This window comes from Budorcas taxicolor, chromosome 9 (assembly GCF_023091745.1).
Source record: "Budorcas taxicolor isolate Tak-1 chromosome 9, Takin1.1, whole genome shotgun sequence".
Classification (NCBI taxonomy): domain Eukaryota; kingdom Metazoa; phylum Chordata; class Mammalia; order Artiodactyla; family Bovidae; genus Budorcas; species Budorcas taxicolor.
Window position 1 is genome coordinate 55,323,485 of NC_068918.1, and position 20,358 is coordinate 55,343,842.

Consider the following 20,358-nt stretch of genomic DNA (forward strand, 5'->3'; position numbering starts at 1 on the left):
GAACGAGTGGGACACGCTGAGCCGGCCCGTCCCGCCCCGCCCCGCCCCACCCCGCCCCACCCGCAGGGGAGAGGGAGGGGGAGTGTCGGGAGGGGAAGGGGCGGGCCTTTCATTCACTCTTGGCCCCTCCGCCGCCGCCGGAGCGGAAGGGCGGGGTCTCGCGCCCTCCCGTGTGATGAGGAGCGAGGGTGGCGGGGAGTGAGGGTGGCGGGGAGTGGGGGCGGAACCCGCGGGCGCGCGTCCCGAGGCGTCGGCTACGTCGTCACGTCAGCGCGGGAGAGAGAAAGAGAGGAGCCGACTCGGCAGGGACTGGGGGACAGGGCCGAGAGAACGAGCGAGGGAGGGAGCGAGTGAGCAAGCGTGCATCTAGGAGGGGAAGGGCGGCCACTTGTGCCTGAGCGGCCGCGAACGACAGTACGAGCGGTGGGAGAAAGAAGCAGGGAGGGGAAGAAGAAGGGCCTAGGGAAGAGGGCTGACGGAGACTGGTGGTTGTGGGAGAAGGAGAAGGAGGAGCTGGAGGAGGGCAGGAGCTGAGAGAGTGAGTGAGAGAAGCGGACGCGCGAGGGAGGGGAGGGAAGGGGGGGGTGTCACGCGGAGGCGCGCGCGCGCACCGGGAGCGCGCTCGGAGGCGAGTGGAACTGGATCGGGTTTGCTGCCAGCGGCGTGAGCTTCGGCCGCCATTTTACAACAGCTCCACTCGCGCCGGACACAGGGAGCAGCGAGCACGCGTTGCCCGCAACCGGATCTCCTCGGACAGGATTCCTCCGCCGCAGCCCAACGGGGAGGTAACGACCGCTGGGACCTGGGTCTGGGAAGGGAGCTCCGTGACATTGTGGAGTGAGCTGGGGGAGGGCGGTGCGGGGAGAAACCGGCTTTTCTGGAAAATGGATTCCAAGGGAGAGGGGAGCACGTTGACTGGGGCTGCTCAGGAGTAGGCCGCGGCCCGCGCCGTCACTTCCTCCTCCCCTCCATGTGCTGCCGCTGTTCGGGCTTTGTCTGCGGCGCTCCAGGGAGGAGGCGGCCCCGTGGCCCGCGCGGACAGCGAGCGGCGGCGGAGTTGGTGCTGTCGTGGCCGTCGCCGCGGCGCGGGAGTGGGCGGAGAGGAGCCGGTTCCGTCCCGCAGCCGCGCGGCGGGCTTGGGTGGTGCTTGGGGTCTGGCGGGCATGGGGCAGTTCGCGGAACGCCCTCATGCCGCCGGCTTGCCGGCCCCGGCCCGCGGGTGGCACCGGCGGCCCGCGCCTCGCAGTCACTGCCAGGACCGGCCAGGGGTGGGGGCTTGTACCGTGCGCCACGGCGCACGTCTCGGCTGGGCGCGCGGGCGGCCGGGGGTCGCCGGCGCCCGGGGCAGAGAGAGAGCCATGTGTCACGGCCGAGACGGCGGCGCTGGGGGGCGGGGAGAGCCTGTGGCCTGGCGCCGCCGCGGCCTCGGTGTCGAGGGGCGAGGTTCTGCTGCTGCTGCTGCTGCTGGCTGGGGGCTCCAGCCGCGGCTTTGGGTTGCTGTCGGGAGCTGGTGACGGTCGTCTTGGCCTGGGACTCGGTGGGTTGCCGTTGAAGGAAGTTGTAGGACATTTGAAGGCGCGGAGCACGTGTTTCTAATGGGTTCCCGGTGGCCGCGGCGGTGAGGCTGCCGCTCTGGGTGCGGAGTCGGGGGCGGGCTTTGGGGTGCGGGGGTGAAGGGTGGAGAAGCGGGGAGGTGGGAAGGTAGCTTGTGTGAGCGCTTTGTTCTTCGCTGTCTGTTGTTACTGATCTTTAAGCGGCAGGCGGGAAAAGCGCGCACTTTGGGGGTTTACCTTTGAGAGGGAAAAGCCCAGCTTTGCTTGCTCCACACACACCTCATTCTCTGTACGGGCACAGTTGCATGTGGCACGCTGGCTTGTCCTCGTGCTGGTTGGGCTCCATTTGTAATGTGGTTTTTCCTAGGGAGTGTTAGCAGGTGAGTCAGGGGTGGTGCTAAGGAAAAACGTAGTGGATCCGTCCTTCGGTGCCCCGCGCTCCAAATCTGGCTTGTCAGGCGACAGTGACTTTAAAGTAAGGCCTGTTTAAAGGGATGTATAGGCTTTCTGGTGTAGAAATTGGTAGAGAAAGTCAAGATTGGGGCTCTCATATTGTTCTACCCTTTTTGAAGACCCTAGTTTAATTTTGCTTATTGCGTTTGAACAGATCTCTGGAAACATGGCTACAGAACATGTTAATGGAAATGGTACTGAAGAGCCCATGGATACTACTTCTGCAGTTATCCATTCAGAAAATTTTCAGACATTGCTTGATGCTGGTTTACCACAGAAAGTTGCTGAAAAACTAGATGAAATTTACGTTGCAGGTAAGAACTAACACTTGCAAAATTACATTATGAAATTTTTCTATTGGATTTCTGGCTTTGAACTAAAATAGCAACTTTTTGTGGTTTCCAAGAAGTGTGGGACCTGGAGTTTTGCCTTGTTGTGCTAGTAGGTTCTTGTGAACTAGAGGTTAAGGTGTGTAGAGGGAGGGAAGAAGGAAGGGTTAGGTGGTAAAGGCTGGATGGCCAGATGGTTAAGTATATGATGGTAGCAGGTAGCAACAGCTGTTGAATGTTGGGAGCAGGCTGTGTGACTTTTGGGGGTATTTTTATGGTAGGATTCTGGTTAAATAACTTGGTAATTGTAGACTTGTAGTCTGTCTTGGTGTTGCTGTTGCTTTTTTTTAGTGGTATTTGAAATTGAGTGGAGGTTCCTGTGTCGTGCTCGGTACTTTGTTGGTTGATTTTAGAATTTGTAAGCCTATGTATTTACCTTAGAAATACTCGGTGTTCAGAACTGCCTGACTTAGGATAAGATAAAAAAGTTGACTCATTATTTTAAGTATGGTTGAGAGGCCTTCTTTAGTTCATAATGGCTAAGGTATGTGTGTTTTTCATTATATAGATAAAGAGGAATGGAAGAATTTGTAGTTAGCACCTGCATTGGCAAACATGGTCTTTTGAAAAAAAACTTTCTAAAAATATTAAAAGTTGACAACTAATTAAGTTTTTTCTTCTCCAGGGCTGGTGGCACATAGCGATTTAGATGAAAGAGCTATCGAAGCTTTAAAAGAATTCAATGAAGACGGCGCATTGGCAGTTCTTCAGCAGTTTAAAGACAGTGATCTCTCTCATGTTCAGGTAATGTTAATTTGGTGTGAGTGTTAAAAAAAAAGTAGTTTTGACTTTTATTCAGTTAGGTATATTTAAGACTTACTCTTGAAAATAATTGGAAAACTCCTTCGCAGAACAAAAGTGCCTTTTTATGTGGAGTCATGAAGACTTATAGGCAGAGAGAAAAACAGGGGACCAAAGTTGCAGATTCTAGCAAAGGACCAGATGAAGCAAAAATTAAGGTATGTTTTTGAAAAGTTTCTTTTTTACTCCTTTCAGTTTTTAAAGTTTTTTGTTTGTTGTTTTGACTATTTTCTAGCTTGGGTAAATATTCCTTGGGTGTGAAATTATTCCTTGTGTGTGTGCTGTAATGTTGAGAGTTAATGACCATGAGATAATTTGTTAATGTTTCCTCATTACTATTTTTTGAAGTGTCCTGCCTTTAACAGTTTCTGTTTCTAAACAACTTTAAAATTTTTCTTGTTATCCATGTATTCTTTCCTAAATCTGTGCTGTTGGTATTCTAAATAAAAGATTTAAAGAAACACAGTCACCATATTTTTCATATGAAACCTGCAAGTCCAGATTACCTGACAGTGGAACTAAAAGGGGGAGGGAGTCAGCTCATCCCATACTGATGGAGAGTGTACATTTAGCAGTTGACTGCTTTCCTGAGGATTCTCAAGCCCCCACGTTAAATGAGTTTAGTATTTTAACACTGCCTTCTTGTATGTGTTGTGGGTTTTTAAGGCTAATTTGTTGATTTCTAAAAGCAGCTTTTAATGAAAAAATTGTTTACTGTAGACATGTAAATGAAGAAACTGAGGCTGAGAGAAGAAGTTTTGTTTGCCATCACCCAAGTCACATAGTAGTAAAGTCAACTAGCTTTTGATCTTTGTGTTTTTTACTTGTGTTGATTTTTTGGTTCATAGAAAATATGGTCATACTAGTTTTAATGTAGTATTCTTAACATAGTGTGCCCCTGCTCTTGAACCAAGGGTTCTTGTTTTAAGAAAATAAGTTATTAGGAAGGGATGGGTGTCAGTTGTTTTAATGGTATAGGAAGAGGAAAGTATGGAGTTAGTAGTTAATGTATAAAATTGAGGCTTTCAAATGAGTGAATTGTATCTGAACTATAAATCTAGTTTTTCCAAAGAAATGGAGTATATAGTTGTTACCCATTGTAATTAAATCAGTTGTAAGTAAATCTACGCCGAAAGTTATTAAAATTTTATAAAAAGTTGGAAATTTAGTTTGTGAAACATTCAGTTCTGTCTTTGGAAGGGAGTGGCGTAAAGCTTCAGTGTGATTTAAGTTGTGGCAAGAAATCAGACATTTTTATAGACTATTTTTCAGAGGGAATAAGTGTTTCCTTTTGTTTTTAGGGATTGACATAAAACAGATAAACTATTTGGGTCATATGAACATTAAAGTAAAAGAAGCACAGGGATTGCATATGGGGAAAAGGGAAGATGAACCATTTAATTAGTTTATGTGATAGTAAGAGGTTTGAGTTTATTTTTGTTACTAACCCAATATTGCATTGTTAAGCAAATATATTTGGGTATAGTAGAAAAAGACTACTTAAAACGTGTACCAGCTTGTGGACTTTTCTGTTAAGAGAGTTGAGGAATAGAGTTCTTATCAATTACAATATCTTTCCATAACTATTTGATGTTCTTTGGGTAGAAATAAGGGCTTCCCCGTTGGCTAAGAAGGTGAAGTGTGTGCCTGCAGTGTGGGAGACCCAGGTTTGATCCCTGGGTTGAGAAGATCCCCTGGAGTAGGAAATGGCAACCCACTCCAGTACTCTTGCTTGGAAAATTCCATGAACGAAGGAGCTTTTTAGGCTACCTCCATGGGATCGCAAAGAGTTGGTAGAAATAAAATCTGTCCAGTCTTTTTCATTTAAGGACTAAAGTGCTCCTCCCCCCATCACTTGACAGCATTCTGATATGTTTTATCATGTGCTTGCTATTAGTTTATTTCAAAGTTTATCAGCTAATTATTAGATTCTTTTTATTTAGAAAACTAGTTTTGCGCGTTGTGGGTGAGATGGTGGAAAAGGAATAATCTTACTTTTTCCTTAGGCTAACAGCGGATGACTACTTTCTACTCTTTTGCTTATAATAAGAGATAAAAAGAATCTTTTTATGCTCTGAGTTAAATATAAGTTGTATAAATTTTAACAATTCACTTTTAGGGAGATAATGTGTAGAGATTATATCGTGTTGCAGTTTCATAAAGTTTCCAAAAATCATTTTGGCTCTTTTTCTGAGTGATCCACGCTGTCCTGTGAAGCATGGTACTTGAATGTCAAATGAATAAGAGGTTATTTTTCCTGCATCTCTTCTTAAGTTTGTGGATTTAGATGGAGGAGTGTAATTTGTAAAGGTTGGTGAAACTCCTAGAATGGCAGTAGGTACCTCGGAGTGTGGGTTACTGGGAAATTTGTTGGGTAAGAAAGCTAGGTTTGGAAGAGATAAGTTATCTACCTCCTCCTTCAGGAGAGAATTTCAGCTTAATTATGCAGTCATTTTTTAGAAGGGCGGAATAGATATACCTTGCCTTTAGAGTTGTTGAATCAATATTTTGTGTTGTTCACTAAGCACTACTCAGTAATTGGAGACCAAAAAATAATTTGACCAGGATCCTGAAACTTTTATAAATTAGGGCATATTATGAATTAGAAGCACACATTAAAAGAGTTCTAAAACAGACAACAAAAACCTGTTAGTAGGGAATATTGCCAACATAAATGGAAAGATTTGAACAAAATTGATTTTTTCATAACTGCTTGCTGCATGGGTGTGGTCTTATGAATGAAATATATTAATGACATTTTGAACTTTTTAAGGCACTCTTGGAAAGAACAGGCTACACACTTGATGTGACCACTGGACAGAGGAAGTATGGGGGACCGCCTCCAGATTCCGTTTATTCAGGTCAGCAGCCTTCTGTTGGCACTGAGGTAAAGAAACTAAAAACTTGTACCTTTTGTAGTAAATGTACATGTGTCTGGTTTCTTATAGAAATTTTCCATGGTTTTTATTGCATATTTAATTTACAGATATTTGTGGGGAAGATTCCAAGAGATCTGTTTGAGGATGAACTTGTTCCATTGTTTGAAAAAGCTGGACCTATATGGGATCTTCGTTTAATGATGGATCCACTAACAGGTCTCAATAGAGGTTATGCGTTTGTCACTTTTTGTACAAAAGAAGCAGCTCAGGAGGCTGTTAAACTGGTGAGTTTTTTAGTCTTCACATTTGCTATTTTTAATTAAAGCCAGGCCTTTTCTTATTGTGTTAACTGAATGCTTTTGAAGTGCTGATTAGGCAGTCTTTCACATTTTCTATGTACACGTTATAGCAGTATCTTTTGCGGGTATAGTTGAACTGACTGAGGACCTATAAGGTAGTGTGGTGGAGTTATAGTTACTGGTTCTTTGAAACATTTGGCTGAGTGATTTTTTTTTAAATTTTAGGAATGTTAAAAGGTGTAAGAAAGTAACTGTAATAGACAGAGCTCCTGTTGGGCCATATTTGGGTATCCCTTTTTAAGAAATGTTTCATGAAGACATTGCGATAATAACATTTTAGTTAATGAAATTAGTGATTTTATGGTGAATGGCAGTATTTGATTTAAAAATAGCAGATGTCAGGTGAGGACCTAGTTATTTTCCCAATTTAAAGAATTTTAATATTTCAAGTTATGGCTTATATAACTCCTTCAAATTAGTTTTATTCTGTGACTCAAGTGGTTTCTACATTTTGTAGTTGAAAATGTCAAGTTAATTTCAATCCAAGAAATATATCAAAAAGTGCAGCTGGGGAGGAACTTTCGTAAATGGTTCACTATGGCAGACGTTTGTTTTGCATTGTCTGACTTACATGTTATATGGGTAATTCTAAGCAAACTTGAAATTCTTAGACTGATTATTCCTGAATTTTATTTTTTCTTTCCTCACCGTCATCTATATCACATTTTAAGGCAAGCCTTAAGGAGAAAAAGGAAACAAATACACTTGATTTAGCTTTCTATATAGCTTGCATCTCTCCATTGGGGTGTGTAATTGAATATTGTAAGGTTGACATTAGAAAAGTATGCTACTTGGGAAGAATAGAGAATTCAGGATTTGGGGTATTTGTTTAAATCGAGGCTGACTTTTCCCTTCTTTCCAAGGATGCTGTTACAGAAGGGAGAGTGTATAGCTCTTTAGTGTTCCATTCAGTGGTAACTGTGAACTGTCAAGATTTTAGTTTAAACAGTTCAAGTAAAATTGAGGACTTTTTAGGGTTCTGGAAAGATAAACTGTAGAAATCATCCAGCTGAATCTAAAAGAACATTTTGCCAGATAGTAATAAAGTAGCAGCAAGTTTTAATGTGGAAATGTAGAGTGATTGAGAAGGCAATGAGCTATCTTATCTCACTACAAAAAGCTCTTGTAGAATTTAATGATGTCAGACCCAGTTTATTTACTAGGTATTACATAAAGCTTAGTTTTGTTTAGTGGTGTGATTACTTAGTGTTACAAGTAATGATACATGTATTTATTAATTTTTTAATAGGAATTATTAAACCAATACTTGACTAAATTTTTGCTGCCAAAAGACACCAATTATGGTAGGTTCTCACTAGAGTATTTCTAGGTGATGTTCAGAATCCTTATAGTAAAGAAACATAGTCAGAAGAAGATACATAATCCAGTCCTAACATGACAGTTTTGATTGCCAATAAATACACATGAAATATGTTTCAGTTTGGGCAGTTGCCTTGGCTTAACATAATATAGTCCAAAATTGCATTGCTGTAGGCTTAGAGTAGTCTTAATAACATAGTTAAGTTTTTGACTGTAACGCAGAAATTTCCAGATAGCCAAACAGCTATTTTGATTGGTCTAGGAACAGTTCTTAAACAAATGTTTTTACATTTTTTTTCTGGGTTTGAATTTGAGTCCTTATCTGGGGGAATAATTACTTTTTGCTCTCTAATCAATAGGAGGCTCTGCATTTTAGTGTCTTTTTAAAGATAGTCTTAGTAGTAGGATGAATTGGATGTATTCTTATGGCTTTTTCTGAAAAGATGTTTTACCATAGGTAGGATTATGGTTTTAGAATTGGGAGACTTGCCTTAGTACAACAGTAAAAGAAAGGACTAGGCTTTTGAGGAAACATTCTAGAGAAATAAAAAACTGAAGTTGATTTGGATATTTTATGTTATCTTGTTTTGATTCCTGGATATGAGTTACACCCCAAATGTATTTTTTAAGGGACCATATTTTGAAGACCGTTCTAGTTGTCTCATATCACAAGTCTACTTGAATTACAGCTTTATCAAAGAAATTTTAATATAAGATAGTTGAACTGTTCTAGTTGTACATAATCAAGAGTTGAGGAAATGTCTTTTTTAGATTATAGATTAGACAAGATTGAAGCAGCATCACTTTTTGTTTTCCTATACTTTGAGTATCTTGAGAAATACCTTTGAGATAGTTTATATATTTGGTCTTATTTTTTGATACATATAATTCAGCAGTGACTTCCAATAAAAAATGTAGATTTTAAATTTGCATCTGAATTACTTGTAGAAATGGGTTGATGTTAACAGCTGAAGAGACATGAAGTTAAAAGCAACTGCAAACTTCTTAGTCACCCTGTTTTCAGCTAACATTTGCCTTGTATTTGGGGGAATAAGAAAATGTATCTCTAAAGGATGATAGTCTAGCTGCGGAAGCAAGATCTAAATTTGTGGGAAGGTGTTTAATAGCTGCCACTTGTTGCTTGTTAAGGCGCAGGAGCTGTGCTCTGTGCCACATTATTACTTTTAAATAACCACTGCAAAAAAAAAATACCACTGCAACCCATTCCTCAAGGTAAGTGAAATACCTTCTTTCTACAGTGAATAAATAGACTGGGTGGATTGCCCAAGGCCATGCAGGTTTAGTTTATTTAGCATGTTCTTACTGTTAACTGGACATAACAGTTTAAACCAGCAATATATGTTATGTTGCCAGTGAGCCCGATTCTTTGTATAGTGGTTTAGGTGGTCTTAAAAGGTGTTGAGTGTGAGTCTTCTCTGCTGCCAAATTTATTTCTGGCATCTAACCAGTTTGTACCATCTTCCTGCTGACACCCTAGTCTAAGGTACCATTTGAAGAGTCCTAGCTAGTCTCATTGCTTTCCGTTGCCCCTTTACAGTCTTATCATTTAGCCATGTAGGTTAGATCGCAGCATTCCCATCCTGAGAATAATGGCTTCTAAACAAGTCTCTATCTGATAAAGTTTCTGCTTAACCTCTCTCCTTCTCTTCTTTATTACTGTTCCATCCATACTCTGCCTTTTTTGTCCTCCTCCAAAGCTATGACCATTTCCAACTCACGGTTGCCTTCTGTGCTTTCCATCACTTCTTCCAGCTAGCCCAGCTGCTGCCTACTTATCGACCAGATTTTCTTAGAGGGCCTTTCTAATAAAGGCTTACTACCCAGTTGCCCCATGACAGTGCACTGAACATGATTAAAAAAAATAATACTTGATGTACTTAAAATTATTTCTTGACTTTGTAAGATTATTTGCATCACTCTTCCCTTCAGAGAATTTACTCTTTTTCTGCGTCCCTGACATTCAGAACAGTGCCACTGTAGAATAGGTACTGGATAAATAACTTGACCGGCTGACCAGTGCTGTCTTATTGAAAGATTTTCTAGCTTTCATTTGCAATTATTCTCTGCTACCATCAGCCCTAGGGATTAACATAGATTCATGGGGAGGGTGATACTTTGTCCTCTGTAGCATTTGGTGTTGTCACAAAGTCCAAGAGGAACGCAGGCAGGTGTGTATGTGTATTTGTATGTGTGCTTCTGGAATTGGAGCCCAAGGCAACTGGCTTTGCAAGTGCCCATTATGGTCCATTACAGTGGAAGTGTCTTACTGAAAAAACTTCTTGCGAAGACTGGAATACTGACCTATATTTACATGTTAAGATTTGTGACTTTAATAGCCACTGATGGTTTATTCACCACAGTGGTTGTATACATCAATGTACAACCACTTCGATGAATGCAGCTGACAAGAGACGTCCACAAAGTATTTTAAGTAGCAATTAGCAAATGTTTACTGTGAATAACATGAAAACTTTTACTATGAGCGTACAAGTAGTTTGATCCTGTTCTTGACTTTGGGGTTTCTGCAACATTAGAGGCTAACTACAGTTAATTAAAGTGGAAGCTGGTGGGTCACAGGGTAAAGGAAGGATGAAGGGATAGATTGCTTTGAGTTGGGGTTGTTAGAGAAGGCTTTGTAACTAAAGAGGTTTGAGTAGGGAGGGAAGTGAAGGAAATAGATGAATTGAGTTGAAGCAGTGTTTTGTGGGAAGAAAGATGAAACTTGCTAAAGTGAATGCTAAAAGGCAGTAGTCATTGACTACTGGACTGAGTTGCATGGTGCCATTGAAGGTTTGAGTGTTAGTGTAGGTTGCATAATGTAAATATGTTATAGATGGTATTTCTTTTTTCCTTATCAGTGATTTGAATGAGGGTATATTTGGACTGGTTGAAATGTTTGGTGACTTCAATTTGCATGTGGTGATAAATGCCATGGGGGATGACAAAATAAGGATCTGAAAAGATTTTGATAGCCTGGGACAGTAGTTTATATCAGAAGGGTGGAATTGAATGGGGTTGAAAGTCAGGTCCTATACACAACTTACTCATAAGCAAACTGTAGTGTGTCAGTAGTGTGGTATGATTGCCAAATAAGCTGAGATAATCTTGGACTGCGTGTTATAGAAGCCAGTGTTTAGAAGTGTTAGAATAGTCTCCAGCTTACTCTAGACTCTTCATTCTTAGCCTGCATTTGTATTGTGTTATGAATGTCACTATTTTGTGACACTCCTGGAGGCCCTTTCCAATTTCAGAGAAGGAATGATTAGCCAAGCAAAGAGGACTGAGTCGTAAGCGTTGTGTGTAGGTATGTGAAGTGCCTCATTTGGAGGAGGAAATAGATTCATTGGAGAATTTTTAGGGAAGTAGGTTTGACTCAGTGTAAAGCAGACTTAAGTGGATAGGCTTGGGAGGCAGCCGTTTTGCTGCTATAAGGAGAGTTAGGACTGAGCAACTACTTCTGGATCAGATTCCAAATCTGAGGTTGCTGAGTTTCTGGGGATTTGTTGACTGATTGGCTATGAGGCAAGGAAAGAGTGACTTGGTGTTTTTGAGCCTGGGTGATGGGAATGTTCCAGGCTGTACAACTCATTTTGGTGTTCTGAAATACTGAAACTATATTGGTTCATCGTTGTTTTATTTGATTACCTCATTGTGCTACTGGATCTGAAAGCTAGATTTCTAAAACTTGTTCATTTCAGTGCCAACTTTCCTAGAGTTTGGAAAAGACCACATTTTTTTATCTTGATACCATCATATAGTTCTGATTACTTAACCCTTGAGACTAAGGGTTTATCAGCATTAAATTAGAATCTCTAGTAAGCATCAGAACAGTTGTTTGTAATGCCTTTCTACCATCTCAGTCACTGTTACCTGCTAGGATGTAAAATTTAATTTTGACTTTAAGATGATAGATTGGCCTTAAAAATGCTAGAGTAAGGAAAGTTAATTCAAATATACATGTAAAAGTGCATGCTTAATCTGTAGATGCGGATACTGCTTTGAAAATGTTTACTTTTGCTTTATTTGGACAATATGCCCAGAGAGTCTTTTTTCCTTTAATGACTTCACTGGAGAGCCAGTTTACTGTCTGTGGGTCAGTTAAAAATGTCTCCATTTTTTAAATTAAAAAAATGTGTATGAAGAGTTACAGTTTTCTTTGTAAATCCTGCTAAATATTTATAGCTTCCTATTGGTCAGAGCGAATGAATGAATGCTAAGTTGCTTCAGTCGTGTCTGGCTCTTTGCGACCCCATGGACTGTGGCCCACCAGGCTCCTCTGTTCATGGAATTCTCCAGGCAAGAATACTGGCGTGGGTTTCCATTTCCTTCTCTGGGGGAATCTTCCCCACCCATGGATCAAACCTGTGTCTTTTACATCTCCTGCACTGTCAGGCAGGTTCTTTACCTCTGATGTTACCCGGGAACCCACCAGGTCTGACTTGTTCAGACTGCTGCTGCTAAGTCGCGTCAGTCGTGTCCAACTCTGTGTGACCCCATAGACGGCAGCCCACCAGGCTCCTCTGTCCCTGGGATTCTTCAGGCAAGAACACTGGAGTGGGTTGCCATTTCTTTCTCCAATGCGTGAAAGTGAAGTCGCTCAGTTGTGTCTGACTCTTAGCGACCCCATGGACTGTAGCCTACCAGGCTCTTCCATCCGTGGTATTCTCCAGGCAAGAGTACTGGAGTTGGGTGCCATTGCCTTCTCCAGACTACTGTCATTTTAAATACCTTCTACCTACCCTACCTTGATTAACCAGAGGAGGACTAGTGAGGATAGGTTAGAAGGGAAGAAACTTCGCTTATATAGAAAATAATGGCAACAGTTATCACCATTTTGAAGCAGCATTGTTAAGTACATAGCCCCGGTCTTAGAATATTTGGAAAACAAAAATACAGAAAAGGGAAAGTGATACCAAATTCTGTCATCTTCAAAGTAACTCCTCTTTCTCTCTTTTCCTTTTAAAACTTTGCATTCCATTCCATTCCCCCCGCCCCCACCCCGATTTTAGTATTTTTTTTTTTTTTTGGTCAACTTCTGGAATTACAGACTAAATGACCAAATTAAAAGTCATTGATTTGTTGCTAAGGCTGGCTATTTGATGCTTACTTGTAAAAATCTAGGGAATGTACATGTCTTAAATAGTTTATTGTGTTCTTAGATTAACTTACTTGTGTGGTGGGATATTGTAGTCTCATTGTCCATAATCCCATGCAATGATGGATTCAACCATAGGTCTACTATCTGCAGATAACTGCATATTTCTACTTTTAAGAGGTGTTTGGTCTAAATACAAATAGTATGGGAAAACAAAGTCCAGGGTGGTGTTTCTTAACCTCGGCACTATTTTAGACTAGATAGCTATTATGCTGGGCTATTTTGTGAATTATAGGATGTTTGGTAACATCTCTGACTTCTTCTTACCCACTAAGTACTAACAGCAAGTCTAACCTCTAGTTGGCCAAAATCTGCCTGTTTATAGTCGGTAAGTCGTGTCCAACTGTTTTGTGATCCCATGGACTGTAGCCCACCAGGCTTCTCTGTCCATGGGATTTCCCAGGCAAGAAGACTGGAGTGGGTTGCCATTTTCTTCTCCAGGGTATGGAACCTGCCTCTCCTGCATTGGCAGGCGGATTCTTCACCGTTAAGCCACTAGGTCTAGTTGACCAAAATCTTTCTAGACATTGTCAAATGTGCCTCCTCCCTCCCTGGGCAAAATCTACACCTGTTGAGAACTACTGATCTGTGTTAACAAGAAGGGTGTTTTTATTGATCCTTATAGAACTTAGGGATTGCAAAGTATTTAGTTGAGCTCAAATATACAGGTATGCAGAAGAGATTTCGATGGTGAAGTTTCAGGGAAAGCATTATATTCAGAGGCGTAGCAGTATAAGAACTGACATCATTAACCAAGATTACAAGTGTGGAGAAAGGGAAGAAGTGGGAGGAATTTTAGGATGGACTTACTAATGTCCAGCTATTTGAACTTTGTTTTGCTGATGGGATATTTTTTTTCCCAGTAGGCAAAATTGTGATTAAAAAAAAAAAAAAAGTCTCTGGCATAAGTGTAAAGAATAGAGGTAATCTTGGGATCATGATGACCAGTCAGTCAGTTCAGTCGCCCACTCTTTGCGACCCCATGGACTGCAGCACAGCAGGCTTCCCTGTCCATCATCAACTCCCGGAGCCTACTCAAACTCACGTCTATCGAGTCGGTGATGCCATCCAACCATCTCATACTCTGTTGTGTCCTTCTCCTCCTGCCTTCACTCTTTCCCAGCATCAGGGTCTTTTCCAATGAGTCAGCTCTTCGTATTAGGTGGCCAGGGTATTGGAGTTTCAGCTTCAACACCAGTGAATGTTCAGGACTGATTTCCTTTAGGATTGACTGCTTTGATCTCCTTGCAGTCCAAGGGACTCTCAAGAGTCTTTTCCAACACCACAGTTCAAAATGATGACCAGAGATTTGGCCAAGTGTGAACTGAGTCATTGGGGGTAAAAACTACAAAACTGTTGTGAACTGGAGGGAAAGATGTTTGAACTTCGTGTTTAATTTTGAATACCTGGAGATAATGGAGAAAGGGACAGTGAGGAATCAATTTTCTGACTTAGCTGTATTTCCTTCACTCATATCTTATGTACCTGTTGCACAAGAATCAGAATAACAGGGATAGGAGCTTTTTGGGTTTTGCCTCTATGGTTTTGTTGCCTTTTATGATTTAGGGTTACTTGAAGATGGTTTACATTTTACTATAGTTTTATAGTTGTTTCTATACTTATACCATAATCTACTTGTCTTTGTCCAATTTTATCAAAGGCTTGATGAAAATGAAATGGGGGGGAAATGTAGAGCCAGATTCAGAATAGTGAGGTTCTCCTTTTAGACTTAAGGATTTGAAGCTGAAGAATCATTATTGTAACTTTTTATGAGTGGTTAGGGGAGATGGAAAAATAAGATTGAAGTGCTGATTAACAAAAAGGCAGAAAGCTTGTTGACAATTTGAATCCATTTTCCTTACATGGAAAGAGTTAGCAGGATGCTTTTAAGTAGAAAACAAAGTATTGTGTAATCAGTTATTTGGAATTTAAGCCGCTTACAGATTTGATTCTTATCAGATTTGCTAAATTTCAAGGACTTGACAATTTTTGGTTTAGTTCATAAACGTGATCAATGTTTTGTTGTTACAGTCTTCCTATGTCTCAGATTAAAATTTTTTAAAGGATACTTGATAAACTTAAGTGTTGAGTTCTTAGTTTGTTAAAAGATCTTGCTTTTGTGTATGGGATTTGTGTGTCTTTCTGTAATAAGCACCTGTCATAGGATATTTTAAGTATTTTTAAAACGGTGCACTTTTCCCCCTTTCAGTATAATAATCACGAAATTCGTTCTGGAAAACACATTGGTGTCTGCATCTCGGTTGCCAACAACAGGCTTTTTGTGGGCTCTATTCCTAAGAGTAAAACCAAGGAACAGATTCTTGAAGAATTTAGCAAAGTAACAGGTAAGTTGGATTTATTTGGAAGGAGGTGCAAGTTGTAATGCTTAAGGTAATTGCATACTTCTACTTGCCAAGCACTGTTTTAAGCACTACATTTATTGACTCGTATTCTTTCTGTAGCCATATAAGATAGGTATCTGCATATTTCAGACGTGGAATCAGAAGGTTTTGGGAAGTAACTTGCTGAATGTTAGATAGTAAGGAATATGTCTGGGATTTGAACTCAATCTGCACAATCATTGTTGTGCTTCCTATTTTGGAAGATTGTATTTCTTTGTGTGTTTTTATGCATGTTGAGGTGCTGGTTGACATTCTTAGTAAAAATATTTGGTAGGTAATGACTTGAATTTCCAAATTATAGGAATAGTGAGTACTCTTGCTATAAGCAGAGTCTACATTATCTTTGAATTTAAGTTTCCAAGTGACAGGCTTTTATAAGAAAACAATTTTATCTGCCTAGAATATATTTAGCAAATTATCAGCCTGTTACCAGTTTCCAGGATCATTTGAAATTTTTATACAATACTAAGATAGTTTATTTCATTTGACATAAACATACGGATATCTGAGGCCAGGAGAGTGCCATTAAAAATTAGGTTTTACTTGGATGGGATGAAACATTTTATATTTCTGGTTTTCCTAAAACAGTTTTGTAAAGATTTCATGCCTCTCTGTTGTCTAATTAATGGAAGCAGAATAGTCCTCAGGTCTAAGTAAAAAGGGTACCTTTTTTTTTTTTTTAATGGAGATTTTTGCGTTAGGAATACTTGGGAAAGTGTGGATGAGGTAAATTATCTGGACCAGTGTTTTTGAGCTGGACAGAATTTTGAGTATTTTTAAAAATATATATTAAAATATATATTTTAATATATCTGGACCAATATTTTCAGTATATTATCTCTTGTAAAGAGATTATTTTTCATTTTGATATTTAAGTATAATATTAGCAAAAAAATCTTTTGGTCTGCTTATTTTATCTAATTTCCCTGGAATGGTTGCTTCCTTTCAGAGGGTCTTACAGACGTCATTTTATACCACCAACCAGACGACAAGAAAAAAAACAGAGGCTTTTGTTTTCTTGAATATGAAGATCACAAAACAGCTGCCCAGGCAAGACGTAGGTTAATGAGTGGTAAAGTCAAGGTCTGGGGAAATGTTGGAACTGTTGAATGGGCTGATCCTATAGAAGATCCTGATCCTGAGGTTATGGCAAAGGTAATGACAGTTGGGTTAAGATTTTCTTTTGTGGTGTTGGTGGGAGCAGCAGAAGGCTTTAGAGAGTGGAGGAAAACTTTGTGTGCTTTTTTAAACTGTGCTTTGAAAGCGAGAGAAGTGTTCTGTGTTAAAGGGCACACACCAGAAATAAATAACAAGTGCATGGAGGGTGAATTTAGAAATTATTCATGGACCCTCAGCGATAGTTGTGTAGCATCATTAGTCTCATGAAGTAGTTAGCCTGCATGCTGAGGAGATGACTGACTTTCATTTTTGTGTGGATTCAAAAAGCAATTGCTGTAAGTTTTTGAGAATGGTGCCATTTGATTACATGGTTTTTATGTTAAAAGTTCTACTCCTAAAAATAGTGAACTGTACTGGCCTCAGCAGAGCTGCTGCAGTTACAAGGTTTAGCTATTATTAGGTATCCTGCTTCAGCAGTCAGTTGAGACATCTATGAGAACAAATATCTCTTGAGTCAACACTTCACCACTTTACCAGTGCAGTGCACAGTTAAGTTACTCCACCCTTTGTCTTTTTAAGAATCCTCTTTAATGGTGATAGGCCAGCAAATAGAGTGAGTTCACTTAAATAAGGAAAGGAGTATGAGGTATCAGTTGTGAATATTAAATAGTAAATACTCTTGAGGACAGAGATACTTAGGATTCATTCTTTTTTTCTTTGGCTTATTAAGCTTTCATTAGTTAGCCCTCTAGATTAAGAAATTCAGATGCTACTTCAGGTATTTTAGGAGGAAGTGATAATATTTTTTAGCCAGGATCTTTCAGGATTGGAAGAATTTATCTTAATGCTTTGAATATTCTTCTCTATGAAGGGTTTCAGTTAGTTTTGACTTGATTTGTTAAGTTTAGCTGCTTTTTAAGATGGCATAGTATTCACGTTTGGAGAAGGAAATGGCACCCCACTCCAGTATTCTTGCCTGGAAAATCTCATGGATGGAGGAAACTGGTAGGCTACAGTCCATGAGGTCATGAAGAGTTGGACATGACTGAGTGACTTCACTTGCACTTTTCACTTTCATGCATTGGAGAAGGAAGTGGCAACCCACTCCAGTGTTCTTGCCTGGAGAATCCCAGGGACGGGGGAGCCTGGTGGGCTGCCATCTATGGGGTCGCACAGGGTTGGACACGACTAAAGCAACTTAGCAGGAGCAGTATTCACACTATTAGGAAATCACCACCTCCATTTTGATTGTAAAATAATAACTAACGGAAAGTACTAGGACTTACCTTGTGGCTCATCTGGTAAAGAATCTGCCTGCAATGCAGGAGACCCCGGTTCAGTCCCTGGGTTGAGAAGATCTCCTGGAGAAGGAAAAGGCTACCCACTCCAGTATTCTGGCCTAGAGAATTCCATGGGGTCACAAAGAGTCGAACACGACTGAGCGACTCTCACTTCACTTCAGGAAATACTGTGCATAGCGTGTTTTGTTTTTTGAGCAACAAGTACAGTGGCTTCCCACGCACACCTGCCACCATACTTGCACAGCCTCCCCCACTATCAGTATCCTTGCTAGAGTGGTACGTTGTTGTAATCAGTGATATAAACTAAAAGGTTTATAATTCAGTCTTTCCATTAGGGTTCACTTTTGGTGTTCCGCATCCTATAGATTTGACAAATGTATGTCTTGTGTCCATCATCATAGTCTCATACAGAATATTTTTATTGCCTTAAGAATTCTCCACGGTTGCCTCTTCATCTCTTCTCCTTCATTCCTGGCAAATATTGCTCTTTTTACTATCTCCATAGCTTTGTCCTTTTCCAAATGTCACATACATAGTTGGAATCATATAGTATGTAACCATTTAAGATACCTTCTTTTATTCCATGTCTTTTTATGGCTTGATGGCTCATTTCTTGTTTAGTACTAAGTAATATTCCATTGTTTGAATGAACTGCAGTTTATCCAATCACCTACTGAAGGACAGCTTTGTTACTTCAAAGTTTTGGCAATTATGAATTAAGGTGTACTAAGCATCCATATGCAGGTTTTTGTGTGGACATGTTTTCACCTCTTTTGAGTAAGTATCAAAGAGTGTGATTAGTGGATCATATGGTACAAAAGTAAGTTTAGTTTTGTAAGGAGCTGCCAAAATTGTGTAATTTTGCATTCTGATACGGTGAATATGTTGTTCAACGTTCTCAACAGCATTCGATGGTGTTAGTGTTTCGTATTTTGGCCAGTCATTCTAATAGTTTGTAATGATATCTCACTTTTAATTTGCAATTCCCTAATGACATGTGATACTGAGCATCTCTTCTTATGCTTAGTCACCATCTGTGTATCTTTGAGGTATCTGTTTAGAATTCTGCCCATTAAATTCAGTAGCTCCTTAATGTTTGCCCAAATGAGTTGAAAATTTAGTCTAGTTTATATTTCTAATGGATTGTGACCAAAGTTAAGTTTGCAGGGTTGGGGTGGTGGCATCTTGGAAATTTAATTGTTTGGAAGTATATAGAAGCTTTTGTTTCTTAAATTTCAGGTAAAAGTGCTGTTTGTACGCAACCTGGCTAATACTGTAACAGAAGAGATTTTAGAAAAGGCATTTAGTCAGTTTGGGAAACTGGAACGAGTGAAGAAATTAAAAGATTATGCTTTCATTCATTTTGATGAGCGAGATGGTGCTGTCAAGGTAAATGACTGGGGGAATAATCATAGGTATCTAATTAATGGCTAATGATTTTTAGTTATCTTAAAATCAGGTTTTAGAAAATTGAAGGAAACTCAGGCCGTGTAATCTGCTCAAGCTAACCTTTATTGGCCTTGGGAGATTGCCTCACTAAACTAAGTCAAAAATATTCATTAAAGAGCTGGCTTTTTAAATCAAAGAATCCTGTTTTGTCTCATCCTCCTGAGGTTAATGATAAATGATTTTTCTTTTTAACTTTAAATGAATCACAATTGTGAAAGGTCTCTTGTATTCATCAGTACCTGATTTTTTTAAGGCTATGGAAGAAATGAATGGCAAAGACTTGGAGGGAGAAAATATTGAAATTGTTTTTGCTAAGCCACCAGATCAGAAAAGGAAAGAAAGAAAAGCTCAGAGGCAAGCTGCAAAGAATCAAATGTAAGTGAAAGTTGTACAGATTTTAATATTGATTAACTAGTGAATAACAAATGTTCCTCAAACCTGTTTAAAACAAATCCATAGCATGCTTTTTACCTTTTAAAGAAGACTTGAAGTTTGACTTGAAAGCTTTGAGTCAAAGATAAATGCTGAGAATCTAAAGAAATATTTATTGAGTTCTTGCCATTGCACAGAAGTGAAAAATCAATCTAGGATATTCTTTATTATATTTTATAGAATGTACTCCTGAATATGTATGTTAAATATTAACAATCCCAAAGTCTTGACAGAATATTTAGTTAAATGGTGGAATTTTTTCTCTGAGGAAGAAGTACAAATTGCCAATTAAGATTCTGCTTCCTTTGTACCAAAAAGAGAGTTCTTTACCAATACATAGTGCCCATTACTGGCATCTGAAGCATTTCATATACTAAGCGTGGGTTTTGAAAAACAAAATGAGTGTATAGTTAATAAAATAACCAAATAGCATAATAATGAGGTCAAATAGCATAATATTGAGGTAAGAAAACAAATATGTAAATACATTGTATAAATTGAATCTTTAAGGATATCTGCTTATTAAGACAGTGAAGGAAACTTTTAGCTAGGTAAGAATGAAGTTTGCAGTATAAAAAAAATTGGTAATTGATTTCTAAGGAGGAATAGGGGTAATCATTGTTTTATGGCAAGAACGGTAATCACTGAACTTAACTATATCTCAGGTCAGTTTTCTGTCTATTGCCCTTGTAGGGGAAACTTCTGTTTCATAATCAAGGAAGCAT

At 39.8% G+C, this 20,358-nt stretch overlaps 1 protein-coding gene across 5 annotated transcripts in view; it reads left to right on the forward strand.

Annotated features, from left to right (window-relative positions):
- The first annotated feature begins 378 nt into the window (after window positions 1–378).
- SYNCRIP (synaptotagmin binding cytoplasmic RNA interacting protein) overlaps window positions 379–20,358 on the forward strand; it is a 26,343-nt gene continuing 6,363 nt past the window's right edge. For 2 of the 5 annotated variants that reach the window (XM_052645468.1, XM_052645469.1), the window contains exons 1-10: window positions 654–785; window positions 2,161–2,320; window positions 3,021–3,139; window positions 3,247–3,354; window positions 5,970–6,083; window positions 6,183–6,359; window positions 15,140–15,275; window positions 16,282–16,487; window positions 18,992–19,141; window positions 19,455–19,576. In XM_052645468.1, the coding sequence (XP_052501428.1) occupies window positions 2,173–2,320; window positions 3,021–3,139; window positions 3,247–3,354; window positions 5,970–6,083; window positions 6,183–6,359; window positions 15,140–15,275; window positions 16,282–16,487; window positions 18,992–19,141; window positions 19,455–19,576 (1,280 nt within the window). In that variant the 5' untranslated portion in view covers window positions 654–785; window positions 2,161–2,172. Of the gene's footprint in view, window positions 539–599; window positions 786–2,160; window positions 2,321–3,020; window positions 3,140–3,246; window positions 3,355–5,969; window positions 6,084–6,182; window positions 6,360–15,139; window positions 15,276–16,281; window positions 16,488–18,991; window positions 19,142–19,454; window positions 19,577–20,358 lie in introns of those variants that run through there. The other 3 variants (XM_052645467.1, XM_052645470.1, XM_052645471.1) reach the window with 3 other exon arrangements.